At 54.8% G+C, this 18,126-nt stretch overlaps 2 protein-coding genes across 3 annotated transcripts in view; one reads left to right on the top strand and one right to left on the bottom strand.

Annotated features, from left to right (window-relative positions):
• Positions 1 to 653: 653 nt before the first annotated feature.
• Sipa1 (signal-induced proliferation-associated 1) lies at positions 654 to 13,104 on the top strand. Of its 2 annotated transcripts, none has more exons than XM_004627231.2 (16): positions 654 to 727; positions 2,995 to 3,771; positions 4,327 to 4,454; positions 4,540 to 4,716; positions 6,753 to 6,927; positions 7,560 to 7,663; positions 7,926 to 8,083; positions 8,171 to 8,780; positions 9,051 to 9,325; positions 11,371 to 11,592; positions 11,695 to 11,806; positions 11,893 to 12,001; positions 12,074 to 12,175; positions 12,260 to 12,314; positions 12,511 to 12,589; positions 12,674 to 13,104. In XM_004627231.2, the coding sequence occupies exons 2-16, from the start codon at positions 3,093 to 3,095 to the stop codon at positions 12,818 to 12,820; spliced, it is 3,132 nt and encodes a 1,043-aa protein (XP_004627288.1). In that variant the 5' UTR covers positions 654 to 727; positions 2,995 to 3,092; the 3' UTR covers positions 12,821 to 13,104. The 2 variants fall into 2 exon arrangements, with proteins under 2 accessions (XP_004627288.1, XP_023566328.1); XM_023710560.1 differs by having other exon boundaries at positions 676 to 727; positions 2,965 to 3,771.
• Positions 13,105 to 16,384: 3,280 nt separating this feature from the next.
• Positions 16,385 to 18,126, bottom strand: part of Rela (RELA proto-oncogene, NF-kB subunit) — a 9,493-nt gene continuing 7,751 nt past the window's right edge. The window contains exon 11 of the mRNA XM_004627230.2: positions 16,385 to 17,730. Coding sequence (XP_004627287.1) covers positions 17,117 to 17,730 — 614 coding nt within the window. The 3' untranslated portion in view covers positions 16,385 to 17,116. The remainder of the gene's footprint in view (positions 17,731 to 18,126) is intronic.

The raw sequence follows: 18,126 nt of genomic DNA, 5'->3' as shown, positions 1-18,126 counted from the left end.
GGCCTTATGGCATTGAGTGTCCAGGGAGATGGCTCAGTAGAATAAGCACTTCCCTGGCAAGTGCAAGGGCCTGAGTTCAATCCCTGCTTACAGAAAAAAAAAAAAAAAAAAAAAAAAAAAAAAGCAGCAGTGATACCTATGTGGGGTGTTCTAGGAATGAATGAGGTTGGTGGCCCATGTTAGCTCTTTTATTGCTGGTTTCACTGGCACATGCCTGTAACCCCAGCATTTTGAAAGACTGAGGTAGGGGGCTCTTAAGTTGGAGTCCAGTGTAGGGAAACTCAATGACTTAGCAAGACCTCTGTACCTCTGTGAGGGCCTGGATTTAATTCCCAGTTTGAAAAAGTGTGTAGAGCTGTTTCCCAGGGCCAAGTGTTCAGGAGTGCTCATGAAAGTCCCGGCACAACACCTGTTGTGTGCCAGGCAGGAGCCGGACACCAGGTGGCTTCCGCCAGCCCTCCCGGTTTGTCTGGAAGGCAGGTACGTTTGTTCCCATTACTCAGCATGGGCGCAGGCTGAGTCAGAAGAGCGGCTGAAGCGGACAACTGCCTGCCAGACCCAGAGTTCCCTCCCGCTCGCTTCCCGCCGCCGGCTCCCGCCTGGCCCCGCCCCGATGGTCCCGCCCCCTGATGGCTCCGCCCCAGGCGGAGCCGGCGCCCAGAGAGGTGGCCCGAGAGCAGGCAGCGGGACCGGCGCGGGAGGCAGCAACCGGGCGGGAGCCCCGGAGGTATTGGCGGGAGCAGGGGTCGGGAGGCAACGGGGACGGCCAGACCATACAAGGTGGCCTGGCTGTGGGGCTGTGGGTCGGGGCACGAAGTTCTTGGCACCTTTGCCTACGCGCTCCAGTCTACCTCTGGCTCCAGCACAGCCCGGGAGTCAGCATGACCAGTTTTCTGCCTCCAGCGGACAGCTACTACTCCCTTTGCTTAACGGCCTCACTCGGCCCGAGCCAGTGAGTGGACTCAGTGGCTCCCACTTGCTCTCACCAGCTCGACCAATTGTTCCTGCTGTGCAGTGCATGGTCTCCCCCTATCCTGGGTTCCTCTTTGCTGGTGGCCTCCTTTCCAGCCTTTGCACACCGTCCCTCAGCCTCAGGCCTGGAGTGGGAGGAAACATCTGTCGTGTCCCCTGGCAGCAGAAATGGGGTCATGACCTCCAGATGTGTTGGGAATCTTCCAGCGCCTCCTCTTGGGGCAGCCAGGCCTTCCGGATCTATGGGGGCGGGGCTGCCCCTTCCCCCTCAGTGACATAGGCTGCAAGGAATGTCCTGGCCTCAATGGACCCTGTGTAAAGCAGTGGAATGGGGGGCAGAGCCTTAGAACACCTCCCTAAGGCAAGACAAAGCCAGGCACTGAGCCAGAGTCCATGGACTGGGCAGCATACGTTCACCCATATACAGAGCTTAGCCCATGTGGATCAGAGTCCCACACAGACCCTTCCCTTCTGCTCGCTCTCACTCCTACACCCCAGTCCAGCTCCAGGTTATGTCAGCAAGCCTAGAGCATGGCATGGGGATCCTGTGTCTCCCGTGCACATAGATGGCCAGCTTCAGTCTCCCAGCAGCCCTGGGAGAGGACTGGAATAATTAACCCCTTTTTAGGGATGAGAAAAGTGGCTCAAGGTCAACATCAGACCTCCTTCTAGGACAACATAGGAAGCCCCTGAGCTTTGGAGGCATGTGCTTGTTTGGTTCCTGAGGCGCAGCTAAGGGCTGTGTGGAGCCCCTCCTCCTACACTATGCCAAGACCCACCAGTAGCTGCCTGCACCCCCAGTAATGGTTCTCAGACCCCTGCCCTGACTGCCCCCTCTGTGAAGGGTTACCTAGAGTAGTTCTCCCTCATGTTCTCACACCACCTTTTACACCTACATCTGGTCTCGCCACATTTCTGTTCTCAGCAGGTCCCTGGGGCCTTGGGTGTCTGAGTCTTACATCCTGTGAGACCGTGAAGCTCAGCCCAGCCCAGCCCCCACTGCCCCCACACCTCTCAATACAGGGTAGCCAGGAACAGGAGTGAACAGGTGCAGTTCTGTTAAGGCCCTAGAGGTTGATGGGCCTAGGTTCAGAACCTACCTCTAACGTGGAATTGCTTCAGCCAAAAGTATCACTTTTTAGGACCTGAGTTTGACCTGTCACAGGGGGTTCAGAAGTCTCTGTCTACATTAGTGAGACCAGGTAGACAGAAGTCCCCATGGATCCCAGTTCCAGCAAAGGGACCCAGTCAGCACAACTCCCTGTCTTCTCCAGACCTGACATAGTAACCTGCAAGTGGGTAGGTCCAGGTCTGTCCTCTGTCCTCTGTCCTCAGGCCTCAAGTGACTTGGGTCCCATGACTGAGTTGGTGTGATCCTAGCATCTACCTCAGGATGTGGGGGCTAGGCTGGGGGCTGGGCCAAGTTGGGGCCATTTCCTGTGTTGAAGGAAGTCTTTCCATTCCTATTGCCCTGAAGCCACCCCTGAGAGCTTATGGTATTGGAGCTGTAGAAGCCCAGGGCGTTGCCAGCAGGCCTCTGGGTGCTCAGCTCCTCTGGGACCTGGGAGGAAGTGGGAAGTGCAGGGAGGAAGGTCTCTGGGGACAGGACGTCCTCCCTTTGTCATTTGGGCAGGACCCAGACAACAGTGGTCCCAGGGGTTTCCCGTCTCAGCCAAAAAAAATTATCTGTGTGATTGAGCCAGGCTTTGGTGGAGACCCTCATTCTGGGCCCAAAACCACACCCAAGATATCAGAATGGGAACTGGAGGACCTGGACAGGCCCAGGCCTTAGAACCCTCAGAGCCAGAGCCCCATATCCAGTCTCTGACCCTGGTGAAACCAAGCCGGGGAGGGGGCTGGAAACCTCAGCCCTAAGCAGACAAGGAAGTGGCCAGGAAAGCGGAAGCAGCTTTGATGGTCTCAGAGGGGGCCGGAAGCCAACCGGGTGGTGGAGGACCAGGCTGGGGGCCTGGGTTCCTGTTTTCTCCTCAGGTCCCTCTGAGCAGCCCCCTCCTCCTTCAGGACAGGAACCACTGCCACAACCTCAGCCTACCGGCTGGTCACCAAACACCCACATCTGCCAATGTGGCCCGGCCTCCAGAGAGCCAGGCCCACAGAGCATGCCCATGTGGGCTGGTGGTGTGGGGAGCCCTCGGCGGGGCATGGCCCCTGCGTCCACTGATGACCTCTTCGCCCGCAAGCTGCGCCAACCTGCCCGGCCCCCACTGACACCACACACCTTTGAGCCAAGGCCAGCCCGGAGCCCGCTTCTCCGCAGTGGCAGTGATGCAGGGGAGGCCCGGCCCTCCACCCCAGCCAGTCCTCGAGCCCGAGCCCACAGCCACGAGGATGCCAGCCGTCCCGTTGCAGCCCCCACCCGACTCTTCACTGATCCTCTGGCTTTGCTGGGGCTACCTGCAGAGGAGCCAGAGCCCATCTTCCCTCCAGTGCTGGAGCCCCGGTGGTTTGCTCACTACGACGTGCAGAGCCTGCTCTTTGATTGGGCTCCACAACCACGAGGGACACGTGGACACATGGAGGCCAGCTCTGCAACTCCAGCCTCAGCTGAGGACCAGGCTGCCAGTTCAGATCTGTTGCTGGCAGCACCTGGCTTTGTGAGTGAGCTTGGGGGTGAGGGTGAGCTAGGCCTGGGGGGACCAATGTCCCCACCTGTGCCCCCTGCACTTCCCAATGCGGCTGTGTCTGTCTTGGAAGAGCCACAGAACCGAACCACAGCTTACAGCCTGGAGCATGCAGATCTGGGTGCTGGCTACTACCGCAAGTATTTCTACGGCAAAGGTGAGGGGCAGGCAGGCCTAGGGAGAGGCAGGAAGGGGTCTGGGGCAGAGGTGCTTGTCACCTGTGGGGCACACAGCAGAGTACATGAGCTATTCTTTTCCTGTAAGGTCCCTGGCTATAGGAAGAAGCTGAGCCAGGCTGACCCAAGCTGATGGGCCTACTCTTACCACCTCTTAAAGGTCAAGCCCTGGCCATTCTCCTGCAGCCAGGGCTGGGTGTCCTGCCTCTTTTGGGCTTATCCTCATAGACAGAAGATTTCCTGTGTGAAGGTGAAAACTCAGGCCTGAAAGCCCTGTACTAAGAAATCTTGTTCTCACCATCACAGTGAAAAGAGGGCCGAGGGCCTTGGAATGGAAACTATGAGTACACAGGTAGGGTTGGGCCACATCTAAGCTTGACAGCAGCCGAGTTGGCCTCCTGGACTAGGGATAAGGTGTAATGGGATGGGGCCACAGAGAGGTGAGACTTAGCTGGGGTCTCTACTGGTTGAGATGGGCTGAGGGACAGCCTCGGCAGTGGGCTCCTGAGGGTGAAAACCACCTCCCCCCCCCTTAGACCATCAGAACTTCTTTGGGGTTGATGACGAGCTGGGCCCAGTGGCAGTGAGCCTACAGCGGGAAGAGAAGGAGGGGAGCGGAGGGGGCACCTTGCACAGCTACCGGGTCATCATTCGTACTACACAGGTGGGTCAGGGCCTTGGGATAAAGCCATGGGTTCCCTCCTCTGCACACCATACAAATCCCAAGTGCCACTCCACCTCTTTCTCAGCTCCGGACCCTCCGAGGCACCATCTCAGAGGATGCATTGCCCCCAGGACCCCCCCGTGGCCTGTCCCCAAGGAAACTTCTAGAATATGTGGCACCCAGGCTGAGCCCATCGTGCCTGCGTCTGGGCTCAGCATCCCCCAAGGTTCCACGCACGCTACTTACTCTGGACGAACAAGTGGTGAGTGGCCAGGAGAAAAGGGAAGTATAAACTGAGCCTGGCAGCACCCAGGCCCCCCAGCCCTGCCCTGATGCTGGCCAGGGCAGTGGCCTCAGAGAACAGTTCTCCCTCAGCGTATGAGGCTGAGCATCAGAGGGAAGGCCTAGAAGCTGCAGCATCGGAGGGCTTGCTAGAAATGCACATGCTGAGGTTCTAACCTCCCCATACCTCGACTAAATCAGAGCTGCATTTTAAAGACTCCCAAGGTGGTGCTATATAGCTCACAACCCTGAGTCCAGTTCTCCTGCAGTTCCTTTGTTCCTGGCCAATTTGCTTCACAGGCCTTACTTAGTCTCGCCTCACTGTGGGTTGCTCAACTCTTTCCAAAGTTGCCCACTGCCTTTGACTCTTCTGTGGCATTCAATCCATCAGTCATTCAACAAACATATCTCATATCCTCTTGGTGTCAGGGCCCTAACTGGACTGGTCCAGACTAAGTGATTTCCTGGAGTGCTTCACAGCTGGGTATGGGACAGGAACCCATGGAGAGCCGTGGAAACAGGAGCAGGAGATCAGAGAAAGGGGATGTGATAGGTTCTGTGGGACCCAGAGGTGGTGCTGACAGCCTAACAGCCTTTCCTGGGGGAAGGTTTCGCCCCATGGAGGAAATGCAAGAGCTTAAGTCAGGATGAGAGCATGTTTTCCGGGTAGACGGGGTTGAGCAAGGCTTTCTGGCTGAAACAGCAGCTGGTGTGATGGTGTTGTGTCATGCGCACTTCAGAATGGGTGGAGGGGGACAGGGAGAGGCCTGCTTTTGGTCCCCTGGGCACTGGGGAGCCGTGGAAAGATTCACAACACATCTGACTCCAGCATGAGGACTAGGCTGGAGGGGCAGAGACCAGACTGAAGGCTGTTGCTTTTTTTCTGGCTAGAAGTAGTGACTAAGAGGTGACAGTCCAGGAGTAGAATGGCTATTCCTTGTGAATGACTGAAATATGGGGGGGGAGGGCTGAGATCCCCTGGCTTCTTGGCCCAGGGAAGTGGTGTTTTATAGGCCTTGAAGGAGGTACTTGGAGTGGGGAGAGGCAGAAACAGGAAAGCCCAGCAAAAACATGAGGTGCTGCACTGCTGAAAGGGCACCTGGGCAGTTGGGGAAATGGGCCTGGAGTTTGGGAGAAGGGTCTGAGCCACAGGCAGAGATACAGTGTTTTCCTCTAGAAGTGTTTCCTGCAGGCACTGAGGGGACAAGCTCAGGAAAAGAAGAGGTCCAGGCAAGGTGAGGGTCCAGCTCTCCTCAGTGCTGACTGTGGCCAAGAAGCTACCAAGATGAGGCAGCATCCATGAGCTGTCATGTAGTCAGGGTTGTTACTTCTCGTGGTACAAAGAAGTGAACCCTGGGCCTTTGCACAGAAATTACATCCCTTTTTTAGACAGAGACTTGCTGAGTTAGCAGATAGAACTCAAACTTTATTTTCTTGCCTCAGTTTACCAGAGTACTGTGATTACAGACAAGCATCACTACCCTGTCATGAATTTCTTTTGTGGTACAAGGGGGTGGAACCCAGGTTCTCACAAAGGCTAGACAAACACTCTGCTGCTGAGCTTCTGAACATGGGAGGGGGGGTATCATAGGTTGCTATAATGGCATCAGAGTGTCGTAAACTGCAGGGTCCTGTGCAGAAGGGAAGGGGCTGAAGCAGTGTGTAGAAATGGGAGCAGGGTTAGGCAGAGAGGGCTCAAGACCTTAGGAGCTGGGGGTGGAGGCACCTAGGACTTGAAGAGGTTTGGCAGTGTAGCCTTGAGATGAGTCCTTTGTAAGAATCACCTCATCTATTGTCACTGGAGAACCACCCTCCTCCCATCCCTTCCCACTTGTGACCTCACCAGTGCTCCTGAGCTCTAGGAGCAGGACAGACTGTACCTATGTGATTGTCAAGGACACCAGGTGGCTCAGAGAGGGCCATGGTTCAAGGCAACACACTGACCATTTCCCCAAGATGCAGTAGAGGTGAGGCTGGGGGAGACTGAAGCCTAAGATATCTGCTAACCTTCTCTAGCTGAGCTTCCAGCGCAAGGTCGGCATCCTGTACTGCCGCTCCGGCCAGGGCTCGGAGGAGGAGATGTACAACAACGAGGAGGCAGGAGTGGCCTTCATGCAGTTCCTAACCTTGCTGGGTGATGTGGTGCGGCTCAAAGGCTTTGACAGCTACCGGGCGCAGCTGGACACCAAAAGTGAGGTGCAGGGCACTGGAGGGGCAGGGGTGGTCCCACATGAGGGACAAAATGACCACCTTGACACTCCTTTGTCCATATTGGCCAAAGGCTGAAGCTGAGTTCTAGAGTTCCTTGGGTAGGTAGCCAGGTGGTGGGCTGGGAGGAGAAGCTGGAACTGTCCCCCAGAATCTGCTATCCTACCACCTGAGCTGCAGCCAGAGGGTTTAGGGGCACTATCCCCTCCATCTGACACATCCTAGAAGCCTGGCCTCTGGGCAGGTGCCCAACTTCCCTGGGTGTTAGGCCCCAAAGTACCTGGCTGCCTTCCACTCGCTAATATGCCCCACCTGCTCATGCCAACATCCATCCTTTCCTGGGACACTCACCTCCTGCCTTCCTCTGAGCCCATTTCTTACTGTCACCACTACTTCCCTTCTCCCTGGTATGAGGCAACAGCCTGCAGGAAAAAAAGAGAGCAGCCAAGGCTGAGGCCCTTAGACATGGTGGCCTGGGCTTTGGCCAGTAGTATGAAGGGGTCATCTCCTTACTAGCTGAGGCATGGAGGCTCCAGAGTGGGACCTGGAGCAGGAAGTTCAAGTCACTCAGATTCCCTTAGCTGTCTCTCTGTGTCCCTGACTCCCTGGCCACAGCGGATTCTACAGGCACACACTCCCTCTACACCATGTACCAGGACCACGAGATCATGTTCCACGTCTCCACGATGCTACCTTATACCCCGAATAACCAGCAGCAGGTGTGAGGGGCTAGAACGGGGCTGGGGAGTGGCCAGGTGCTTCTGGGGATCCATGGAGGGTGCTGTGAGGGTGGTGATCTTTGAACCTTGGCCTGAGGTCTGCTGACCCCAACAACCCAGTGGCAGCTTCCCAGACAAAATCTCAGGGCTTTACCAGGAGGGGTGGGGAAGCCACTGGTGCCAAGATTTTCCCTTGTCCAAATGAGGAGGGTTTCAAGGAATCATGCAGCCCCTCTAACACCCTTCACCATGTAATCCCCAGCTCCTGAGGAAGCGCCACATTGGCAATGACATTGTGACCATCGTGTTCCAGGAGCCTGGCAGCAAGCCCTTCTGCCCCACCACCATCCGCTCCCATTTCCAGCATGTATTCATTGTGGTGCGGGCACATGCACCCTGCACCCCACACACCTCGTACAGGTGGGGGCCAGGGTAGCCCTAGATCTCCTATGGGTACCGAGTCCTAGACCTGCCCCGCCGTCCCTCATGGAGCCTTCCTCCACGCAGGGTGGCTGTGAGCCGCACTCAGGACACTCCAGCCTTCGGGCCAGCTCTGCCCCCTGGAGGAGGCCCATTTGCAGCCAACGCTGACTTCCGGGCCTTCCTGCTGGCCAAGGCGCTCAATGGTGAGCAGGCAGCGGGACATGCACGCCAGTTCCACGCCATGGCCACGCGCACGCGCCAGCAGTACCTACAGGACCTGGCCAACAATGAGGTGACCACCACATCATTGGACTCAGCCTCACGTTTTGGCCTGCCCTCCCTGGGTGGCAGGCGCCGAGCGACCCCTCGGGGCCCGGGCTGCGAGCTGCAGGCAGCAGGCGCGTTGACCTGGGGCGTGCGCGCAGCACTGGGGACGCGGGTCGCAGCAGGAGCCGGAGGGGGAGGCCCAGAAGGTGCTGAGGTGCCTTGTCTGTTGGGCATCTCAGCGGAGACGCTGGTGCTGGTGGCACCACGCGATGGACGTGTAGTCTTCAACTGTGCCTGTCGCGACGTGTTGGCTTGGACCTTCTCGGAGCAGCAGCTCGACCTGTACCATGGTCGTGGGGAGGCAATTACACTTCGGTTCGACGGGGCCCCTGGCCAAGCAGTGGGCGAGGTGGTCACACGCCTGCAGGTGAGTGGAGCGGAGGAAGGAGTCTGTGGTGTTTTTGCACCCCTGGCGGTAGCCAGCATTGGAGCCACAGCCTCTGCAAAACCGCTCCGTGGAGGGGAGTAGGGGATGGACCGAGCTAGCCTTGAGGCCTGACAAAACTGCCACAGGGCCTCAGGCAGGCGACCCTGGGTCATGTCGGGTGTTGGGTGTGTCACTGGTCCAGTTGGAGAGAGGCCCAGAAGGTGGCTGGGGCGTCCCCACCACACAAAAATCACAACCCCACCCCCGCAGTTGGTGAGCCGTGGCTGCGAGACCCGCGAGCTGGCACCACCCCGCGACGGCCAGGGTCGCCTGGGCTTTGAGGTGGACGTCGAGGGCTTCATCACACACGTGGAGCGCTTCACTTTTGCAGAGAAGGCCGGGCTGCGGCCTGGTGCGCGACTGCTGCGTGTGTGTGGCCGGACATTGCCCAGCCTCGGCCCTGAGGCCACTGCCCAGCTTCTGCGCTCTGCATCCAAGGTCTGCGTCACCGTTCTGCCCCCTGAAGAGAGCGGCCGGCCCCGCAGGTCAGGGCGCTGGGGACGTGGGGAAATGGGAGGGCCCGGATTCACCTGTAGATGCTTTTTCTTCTTTTCAAAATCCCATGTCTTGACCTCTCTGAACTGCACTTTGCCATAGAATAGAACCAGTTAAGAATATTGTTCTCACTGCAAGAAAGAAAGAGAGCTAACCCTCACTTTTTTTTCTTTTCTTTTGAGGTGGGGGACAGGGTCTCACTATGTAATTTAGGCTGGTCTCACTCGCAGCACTCCTCTTGCCTCGGCCTCTGAAGTGCTGGGATTAGAGAAATGGACAATCATGTCCAGCTAACCCTCATTCTTAAAATTTTAACACACACACACACACACACACACACACACACACACACAATCAATTATTTACTATGCTAAGGTAGATATAGGCAAACTTTGTGAAGGGCCAGACAGTGGATATTTTAGGCTATCTTTATCTCTGCTGCAGCTACTCAACTCTTGCTATAGGTGAATGAATTGAATGTTGTCAAATTCCACTAAAATTTTATAGGGCCCGGGGATATAGCGCAGTGGCATAAGCGCCTGCTTGGCAAGTGCCAGGTTCTGAGTTTGATCCCTGGTACCACCAAAAAATAAAAGTTTATAGACACTGGATATTCCTCAGCCAGGTATGGTGGTACAGACATTCTGGAAGGCTGAAGCAGGAAGATTATAAGTTTGAGCCCAGCCTGGGTAATTTATCAACTTACTTAATGAGACCATGTTTCAAAGAATTAACTGGGCAAGGTGGCCCACACTTGTATTCCTAGCACTTAGGAGGCTAAGGTAAGATTGTTGTGACTTAAAAGCCAGCCTAAACTGCAGAGTGAGACTCTGTCTCAAAAAATAATATTTAAAAATTTAAAAAAAATTACAGGGGCTGGAGAGATGGCTCAGTGGTCTAAAGCACCTACTTGAAACAAGCTTGGCAAAGCACAGGGACCATGGTTCAATCCCCCAGCACCACATGCCAGCCAGCCCCACCCTCTGGTGGGCTGAGCTGGCCACACACACAACAAATAAATGTAATAAATAAAAATAAATAAATAAATTTAAAAAAAAATTACAGGGTTGGGGAGGTAGCTTGGAGGTCTAAGCACCTGTTTGGCAAGTGCAAGGACCCAGGCTTGATTCCCGGTACCGCCTGCTGTGCTGGCCTTGGCATACCATGCCAGCCACCAAAACTGGATGTGGTGGCTGATACCTGTAATCCCAGCACTGGGGAGGCTGAGACAGGAGAATCACTTCGAGTCCGAGCTGCATAGTGAGAGCCTACACCAAATAAATAAATAGGACTGGAGATGTAGCTCAGTATGAAGGCCTATATTCATCTCTCACTTGATGAATAGGTTACTAATGATAAACCTATACTGAGGTCCAAAAATTGCAAATTGAACCACGCTGTCTGGACAGACTATAATTTTTACTTGTCATGACATATTTAGTTGAATATTTCTTTCAACTATTTAAACATCTAAAAACCATTCTTGGCTGGCAAGTTACAAAAATAGGCACACATGCTTAAAGAAAGAAAATAAAAAGGCTGGATTTTGTTCCAAGGAGAAGATTCTGGATGCCAAGTGGTTTTTTTTTTTTTTTTAATTTTATTTATTTATTTATTTATGTGTGTGTGTGTGTGTGTGGCCAGCTCAGCCCACCAGGGGGCGGGGCTGGCTGGCATGTGGTGCTGGGGATTGAACCGCGGTCCCTGTGCTTTGCTAAGCTTGTTCTAAGTAGGTGTTTTAGACCACTGAGCCATCTCACCAGCCCCACCAAGTGGTTTAATTCCGTGTCTTACTTAAGCTCTCCCAGAGTGCTACGAGACTCACTTTTCAGAGTCATTTGTCCAGAATACACAAGACAACACTGGGATTTGAACCCAGGTCTGAAAAAAATGGCGACTTTCCAGTTCCACGTTTTCCATTGCTATCAGGACATCTGGAAAGCTTGCATCCTATAGCTGCAGCTAAGGATTGGGCCCGTGACACAGGACATGGACTGGAGAGCCCTGCCCAACACTGCCCCTCCCCTATCCCTAGGAGCTTCTCGGAGCTGTACCAGCTGTCTCTGCAAGAGCCCAGCCGGCGGGGGGCCCCAGAGCCAGTGCAGGACGAGACCCTGGAGGTGGTCCTGCAGCCCATCACAAAGCAGCTGCTGCGCCTGTGCCTACAAGATGGAGCTGGTTCTCCGGGGCCTGGGGATCTGGCTGAGGAGAGGACTGAGTTCCTGCACAGCCAGAACTCTCCACCATCACCCCGCAGGTGTGCTCCCCTGGTCTTCCCTTCCCAGCCCACTCAGTGGGGTCTGGATGGGGAGGTCCCTGGAAAGCAGTTTCTTTTCTGAGCCAGCCCCACTGTCCCCAGCTCCCTGTCAGATGAGGCCCCAGTCCTCCCCAATACTACTCCGGACCTCCTCCTGGCCACCACTGTCAAGCCGGCAGAAGCTGGTACTGGCAGGGAAATGCTGCCTTCTCAGGTGAGCAGAAACAAGGCTCTGAAGATCAGCAGGACAGAGGTTACAGTGGGTGTCACTGCACTGATATTTCATGTTTTGCCTCCCAGGAACAGCCAGGCAGCCCCCCTGACCATAAAGACAAGGGCAACCCGGCCCCAGAACTAAGGGCTTCCTTCCTGCCACGGACTTTGTCTCTGCGGAACTCCATCAGCAAGAGTGAGTACAGAACCAGGGATGTGAGAGGGGTCTCTGGGGCTCCCCCCTGAGCCTGCCTTCTGCTGCCCTCAGTCATGTCAGAGGCTAGCAGTGAAACGCTGGAGGATGAGTGGCAGTCCATCTCGGAGATCGCCTCCACCTGCAACACCATTCTGGAGTCACTGTCCCGGGAGGGTGAGCCAGCAGGACCCTATTGGGAGCTAGGATGGGATTTCTGCTCCTTCTCAGACCTGCCCTCATGGTCCCTTTGTCCTGTAGGCCAGCCCATCCTGGAGAGCGGAGATGCCAAGGGAATGCCAAAGACTGATGCTGAGTAAGGCTCCCTGCCCTATGTAGCCCCTCTCCATGCCTCTGTACCCAACCTTGGTCCCCATCCACTGGACTTAAGCATCACCCTGGCCTGGTATCCACAGACACCTGGCTCAGACCACAGGGGATGGGGCTCCCATTTAGGGGCCAGCCCATGGCCCTTGGCTTGGTTCCACTGAGTTCTGATCCCATGCCCTCAGGCCAGAACCTGGAAGCCTGTCAGAGAAGGTTTCTCACCTGGAAGCTATGCTCAGGAAGCTGCAGGAGGACCTGAAGAAGGTGAGGAGATGATCTGGGGCCCATGAGGAGTCCAAGGGCTGCTCCAGGAAAGGGGCAGCTTCTGATGCTGTCCTCCCTCCCCAGGAGAAAGCAGACAGGGCAGCCTTGGAGGAAGAGGTACGGAGTCTACGGCACAACAACCAGAGGCTGCTGGCTGAGTCAGAAAGCGCAGCCACCCGCTTGCTCCTGGCCTCCAAGCAGTTGGGCTCAGCTACCACTGACCTGGCCTGAGGCCACCTGGTCCAGCCTCAGCAAGATACAGACCTGCTTGGAACTGCCTGAGCCCTTAGGGCACCTGGGTCTCACCAGCCAGGGCCCTCATCAGGATCTCTCACTGCGCTGACGCGCATCTTAGCACTGTTCCCATTCCCCAATCCATTTGGTGGCAAAGGTGCCCCACTTGTCCTTGTTTGTAAATATTCTGTGGAGAAATTTTTTTTTTTGTTTTTTTGAGATACAAACTCATAATCCTCCTGCCTCAGTGTCCTAAGTGCTGAAATTACAGGTGTGTGTCACCACACCCAGCTCAGAAGCCACTGTATTTCTGTCAGTGCATGTATTCAAGACATGCTGGTGGAGGGGTGTTTTCACAGAGGCCATACAAAATTCCCTGGATGGGTTAGAAGCACAGGCCCTTGGCTGCAGGTTGGCCTGACATGACAGCATCTCCAAGGCTAGGCTGTCCCTTGGCTTCTTTCCCACAAACATTTGTTTGGTTCCATTGGGAAGCAGGTTCCACACCTGCTCTGCTGTCAGGTCCAAAACCACATCTTAGGGCTTAGATCAGAGGTAAAGTCAGGTGAATCTGCAGGCCAGGGGAAGGACACGCCTGCAGGTCTGGGGAAGCCTATCTTCCAGGCAGCTCTAGTCTCCTTTCTCTAGTTACCATACCCCCAAGCCTGGCACTCTTTCTGCTATCTGTCCACATCTTACAAGAGCACAGTTCCAAGGATGGCAGTTTCTTAGGACTCGTGGAGGACACTGCCCTTAACCCACTTTTCTGCTCAGCAGCCCATGCACCCTGATGTTCTGCATCAGGATGGGCATTCCCCTGAATGACATCAGCAGGTTCCAAACTTGGACCTTGCTGGAACCCTGTTTTCTAATCTGAAGCCTAGCCGGGGCAGTGATTTACCCAGCACCTCATGCTTGTCTAGTCCTTCTCATCTGCTTGACATTCTTCTAAGACCTAGGTCCTAGGGCTGGGGAGATAGCTCAGTAGAATAAGCACTTGCCTGGCAAGCACAAGGGCCTGAGTTCAATCCCTGGTTCTGCAAGGAAAAAAAAAAGACCTAGGTCCTAAGTTTAGACTGGAAGTAGGAGCTGGGCTCCGAGTGACAACTGGGCTGAGGAAGGCTTCATGGAGGAAGTAACATGAGGGCTGAGTTTTGAAGGTTGAAGAGGAAGGAGTTCACCAGTAAGATGTTAAAGACATCCGGTAGGACCTGGCTGGGCTTATTAAAGTGGAGTCAGGCACATACAGGATTCCAGAGTCAGGAAGGTTAGAAGTGGGCCACAGAAGGTTGTGAAGGGTCCTGGAAATCCTGCATCAGCAGTCCCTAGCAGGGTGGCTCACTTTTTCCTAGTCATAGACTGCAGTGAGCAGCCTTCATGGACACTAAGGAGGGAAGCTCCTGGTCACTCAGGGTGTGTCTGCAGAAAACTGGGACCTGGTCACATGGCTGATAGTAAAGAGTGACCTATGAGAGCTGGGTGTCAGAGCTCTCTGGCTGCAGTGAGCCAAAGAGAAAGAAAGCTGTAGTAGCAGCCCCAGAAGAAGGTAGTGATTTAAATGCAGTAATGATAATGATCATTGGGAGAAGTGAGATCTGTCAGGACTTCATAAGGACTGGATGTGAGCTGCAGAGAAGTGGCAGTCACAGTATTTTGGTTCCTGCCTGGGGCCCCTGGGGGCTGGCAGGGTGGCAGCTGAGACGGAGGAAAAAGGTGGAGGGGGTGATTTGGAAATGGTTGAAGGCACTGGGAACAGGGTTTAAGAAGCCAGTGGGCTGTGTGAAGGAGAAAGAGATGGGCTGAAGATAAAGGCTGATGAGTATGCTAGGAGAGGCTGCACAGCCTGTAATCTCAGCATTTGGGAGGCCGAGGCAGGAAGGCTAACGTGCATTCGAGGTCAGCCACAGTCAGTGCATTTAAAGCCAGCCTAACTATATAGTGAGGTAGTGCCTTTACAAAAGTTAAAACAGGGCCGGGGGAATGGCTCAGTAGAATAAACACTTCCCTGGCAAGTGCAAGGCTCTGAGTTCAATCCCCAGTTCCGCCAAAAAAAAAAACAGAAAAACAAGAAAAGACTCATGAACTATGAACCATGAACATGATGAGGTCACTCAGGGAGTGTGGGAAGGGCCTCCAGAGGTCACTGTAAAGCACTGGGACAGCCAAGAAGAGCTCGGCACTGCCTAGACCGGAGCATCGGGACGCACTCCTTTACCTGGACCTCAGCCGAGAGCTTGTGGGCGGCCTCGAGGGATCAGAAACCTCTGCACCCGCCGAGTTCCACCAGCCCCAGCGCGCGGCTCTGGCTAACCCCGCCTCGCTATGCTCTGCGCTACAGATTCGCCCGGATCCTAACCCTAAGACCCAGCCAACGCCCGCTTGAGCTCCCCCTCCTGCGCTGGTGTTCACCTTATCCTGCTCCCTAAGTGGCTCAGCCACCTTGCTTTAGGCGCCGCCTCAGTTCACCTCTTCACTCTGACACGCGATTTTTGCTGTTGTTAGTACTGAGGCTCGAACCCGGAACCTTCGCACTTGGGAGGCCGAGCTTCTCCTAGCATTTCTATGCTCACTCCCCACCCCCTTTTTAAGACAGTCTCGTCAAGTGTTAAACTGCCCAAGCTGGGCTGGAATTTGAAATCCTGTCACAACCACCCAGAGGGTTGGGGGGTCACAGGCGTGTACAGCCTTGCCTGGTTCAAAGTTATCCCCAGACCCTTTTCGATTCATCAACTTTCTGCACCTTGCTAGCATTTTCTCTCAGAGCCGCTGTCCATCGATGTCTGTACATGACGCCTTTTCCTGGGCACTCGCTAACATTTGCAGCACATTCCACTAACGTTAATCCGCATATCCCCGGCATCACCTTGCCGCAATGGTGCAAAGCCCCGAATACAAACGCCTTAGGTCTCAGCCTGCTAGTATAGCCGAGTGCGTTATCCGGCCGCGTCTGAGCTCAATGTTATCAATGCGCATGCGCGCCCAAGGACCCCAGCAGGCACCATTTCTCGTTGCGCTTGCGCGCAACTAAGCCGGAAATAGCGCCTCTCTAGCCCAAGGTCTGTGGCCTGGTCTTTGTTTAGGACTCGTAAACAGATTATGAGTTAGGGTTTCATCGCTCCTCCCCAAACAGGATATCAAAGCACTGGTGGAGCAGGCATAGCCCTTTCTCCAACAGAAGCAAACAACCTCTCCTTAAACTGTTTAGCACAATCTTATTTACAGTCTGGCCCCGACATTGGTCTGTCGTACCCACTACCCTCCAAACACTGGCTAGGCCCTCTGTGAAATCCATCATCTGCTAATCTTAGACCTGGAACAAACAGCCTTCGTGAAGATGCTTGAAACCGCTCCATCCCTACAGGTAGTGGGGCTCTGCTGGGCTTTGTGGGGTCACTTCCGCCTTAGCTGCCTCTTTACAGCCATTAGACAGTAACCTAGGGGTTCTAGGGGCTGCCTCAGACCACAGGTTCCCAGACAGCCGCGTACATACTCACTCAACTCAGCATACAGACCCCCAGCCTGACATGACAGGCAAAGTACACTGCTGAAAGAAGGCAGATCTCTGGCCAGCTTGGTAACATTTATTAGTTCAAAGTGGAAAGAGCATGAGTTAAACTCCTTTGAAAACTGGCTCTTGATAGGAGAGTTTCCAGCCTGCCCTCTCTCTTCCCAACAATTCACTCTGCTATGAAGGCACTTGAGAAAAGGGGGAGCAGGGAAGTTCAGGCCAAACTCCTGAGGGCCGGTTTGGTCCCACCCCTTCCCTTCAGCCACAGCTGAGCAAAGAGTGAGCTGGCAAAGACCTCCACAGGGCAGAAGGCTAGCCATTCCCTCAAGCAGTGGTGTCAGACAGCACCACAGAGGGGTTGGCCATAGGGGCACGATTTATATCAAGGTGTAGGCTAACCTGTGACAGAAGGAAGACACTTGATAGTAAGGCTTTGGCCTCAAGAGGCCATGGCTCCAGCCTTTCCCTCTCTCTAGAAGAGTGCTAGAAGCTGAAGGAAGGGGATGGGGGCACCCAGAGATCCCTACAGAGAAGGGAGCTGAGCATTAGGTTAGGGGAAGAATGAGTCCTCCTAGCTCCCCACTTCCAGAGAAGTTAATGCTTCGCTTAAGCACCTCCAAAAAGAGATAGATATTGCTAATAAAAGAATAAAATGTGCTCCCCAGAAAAACATCACCCAAGGATGTTGGGAACAGCTGGAGCATGCCCCCCAGAATCCGTAAATGCTTTGGGAGGGCTTCAGTCCCCTGCAACCTGATGTTCTGGGCAGGGTTTGTGCCACCCGCTTAGGAGCTGATCTGGCTCAGAAGGGCTGAAAAGTCCATGTCCACAATGGAGGAGAAGTCTTCATCCCCCGAGAGGCCATTGGGGAGCCCTGAAGCTCCCAGGGAGGTGGGAGCCGGGTCAGGGGGTCTCTGGGACCCTGTCACCAGGCGAGTTATGGCCTCAGGGTACTCCATCAGCATGGGCTCAACTGTGGGGTGGGGCATAGATACACCTTGGTTCAGCAGCTGCTGAAACTCCGAGTTGTCGACAGATGCCAGGTCTGTGAACACAGCTGGGTCTGTGCTGTTGCCAAGCAGGGACCCCAGGTCTTCATCAGCATCGAACTGGAGATGCAGTAGGGCCTCTGAAAGCGTGCCTTCTCCCGTCTGAGTGGTCTTTGGGGCAGGTGGGGCCACAGCCTGGGGAGGGCACGGGGGTAGGACTGGAACAGGGGCTGGGGCCAGAGCTGATGCCATGGCTGGGGCAGGGACCAGGTTCTGGGATAGGACAGAAGCAGAGGCTGGTGTTAAGGCTGAGGCCTGGCTTGGGATCTGCCCAGAAGGTAAGACCATGGGTGGAAACTCATCAAAGTTGATGGTGCTGAGGTGTGGTGTAAAAGCATAGGGTTGGGGGCCTGGAGGAGACAAAAGGCAGGAGTCAGAGCAAGAGAGTCCCACCCCATCCCCCTGCACCCCAAACACTCCCTAGAAGCCACTGCCAACACTCAAGCTCCTTGTTTTAGGCCCATTCTAGCAACGTTTCCTTTCTAGAGCTCTTCCTGACTCCTGGAGCCTCAAAAGCTCACATTTTACAGGTGAAAACAAAAAGGGACAAGCCCATGGAGCAACCAGTGAAAGTGGCCTAGAGTGGGCACTAGTCACCTCTTTTTTTTTTTAACTTTTTTTTTTTTTTAACATTTTTTATTTGTGTGTGTGTGTGTGTGTGTGTGTGTGGCCAGCTCAGCCCACCAGGGGACGAGGCTGGCTGGCAGGTGGTGCTGGGGGATAGAACCGCGGTCCCTGTGCTTTGC

The sequence above is a fragment of the Octodon degus genome, unplaced genomic scaffold (assembly GCF_000260255.1).
Source record: "Octodon degus isolate 3935 unplaced genomic scaffold, OctDeg1.0 scaffold00018, whole genome shotgun sequence".
Lineage (NCBI taxonomy): Eukaryota > Metazoa > Chordata > Mammalia > Rodentia > Octodontidae > Octodon > Octodon degus.
Note: the sequence above shows the minus strand (reverse complement) of the source record. Positions and strands in the feature narration are given on the sequence as shown.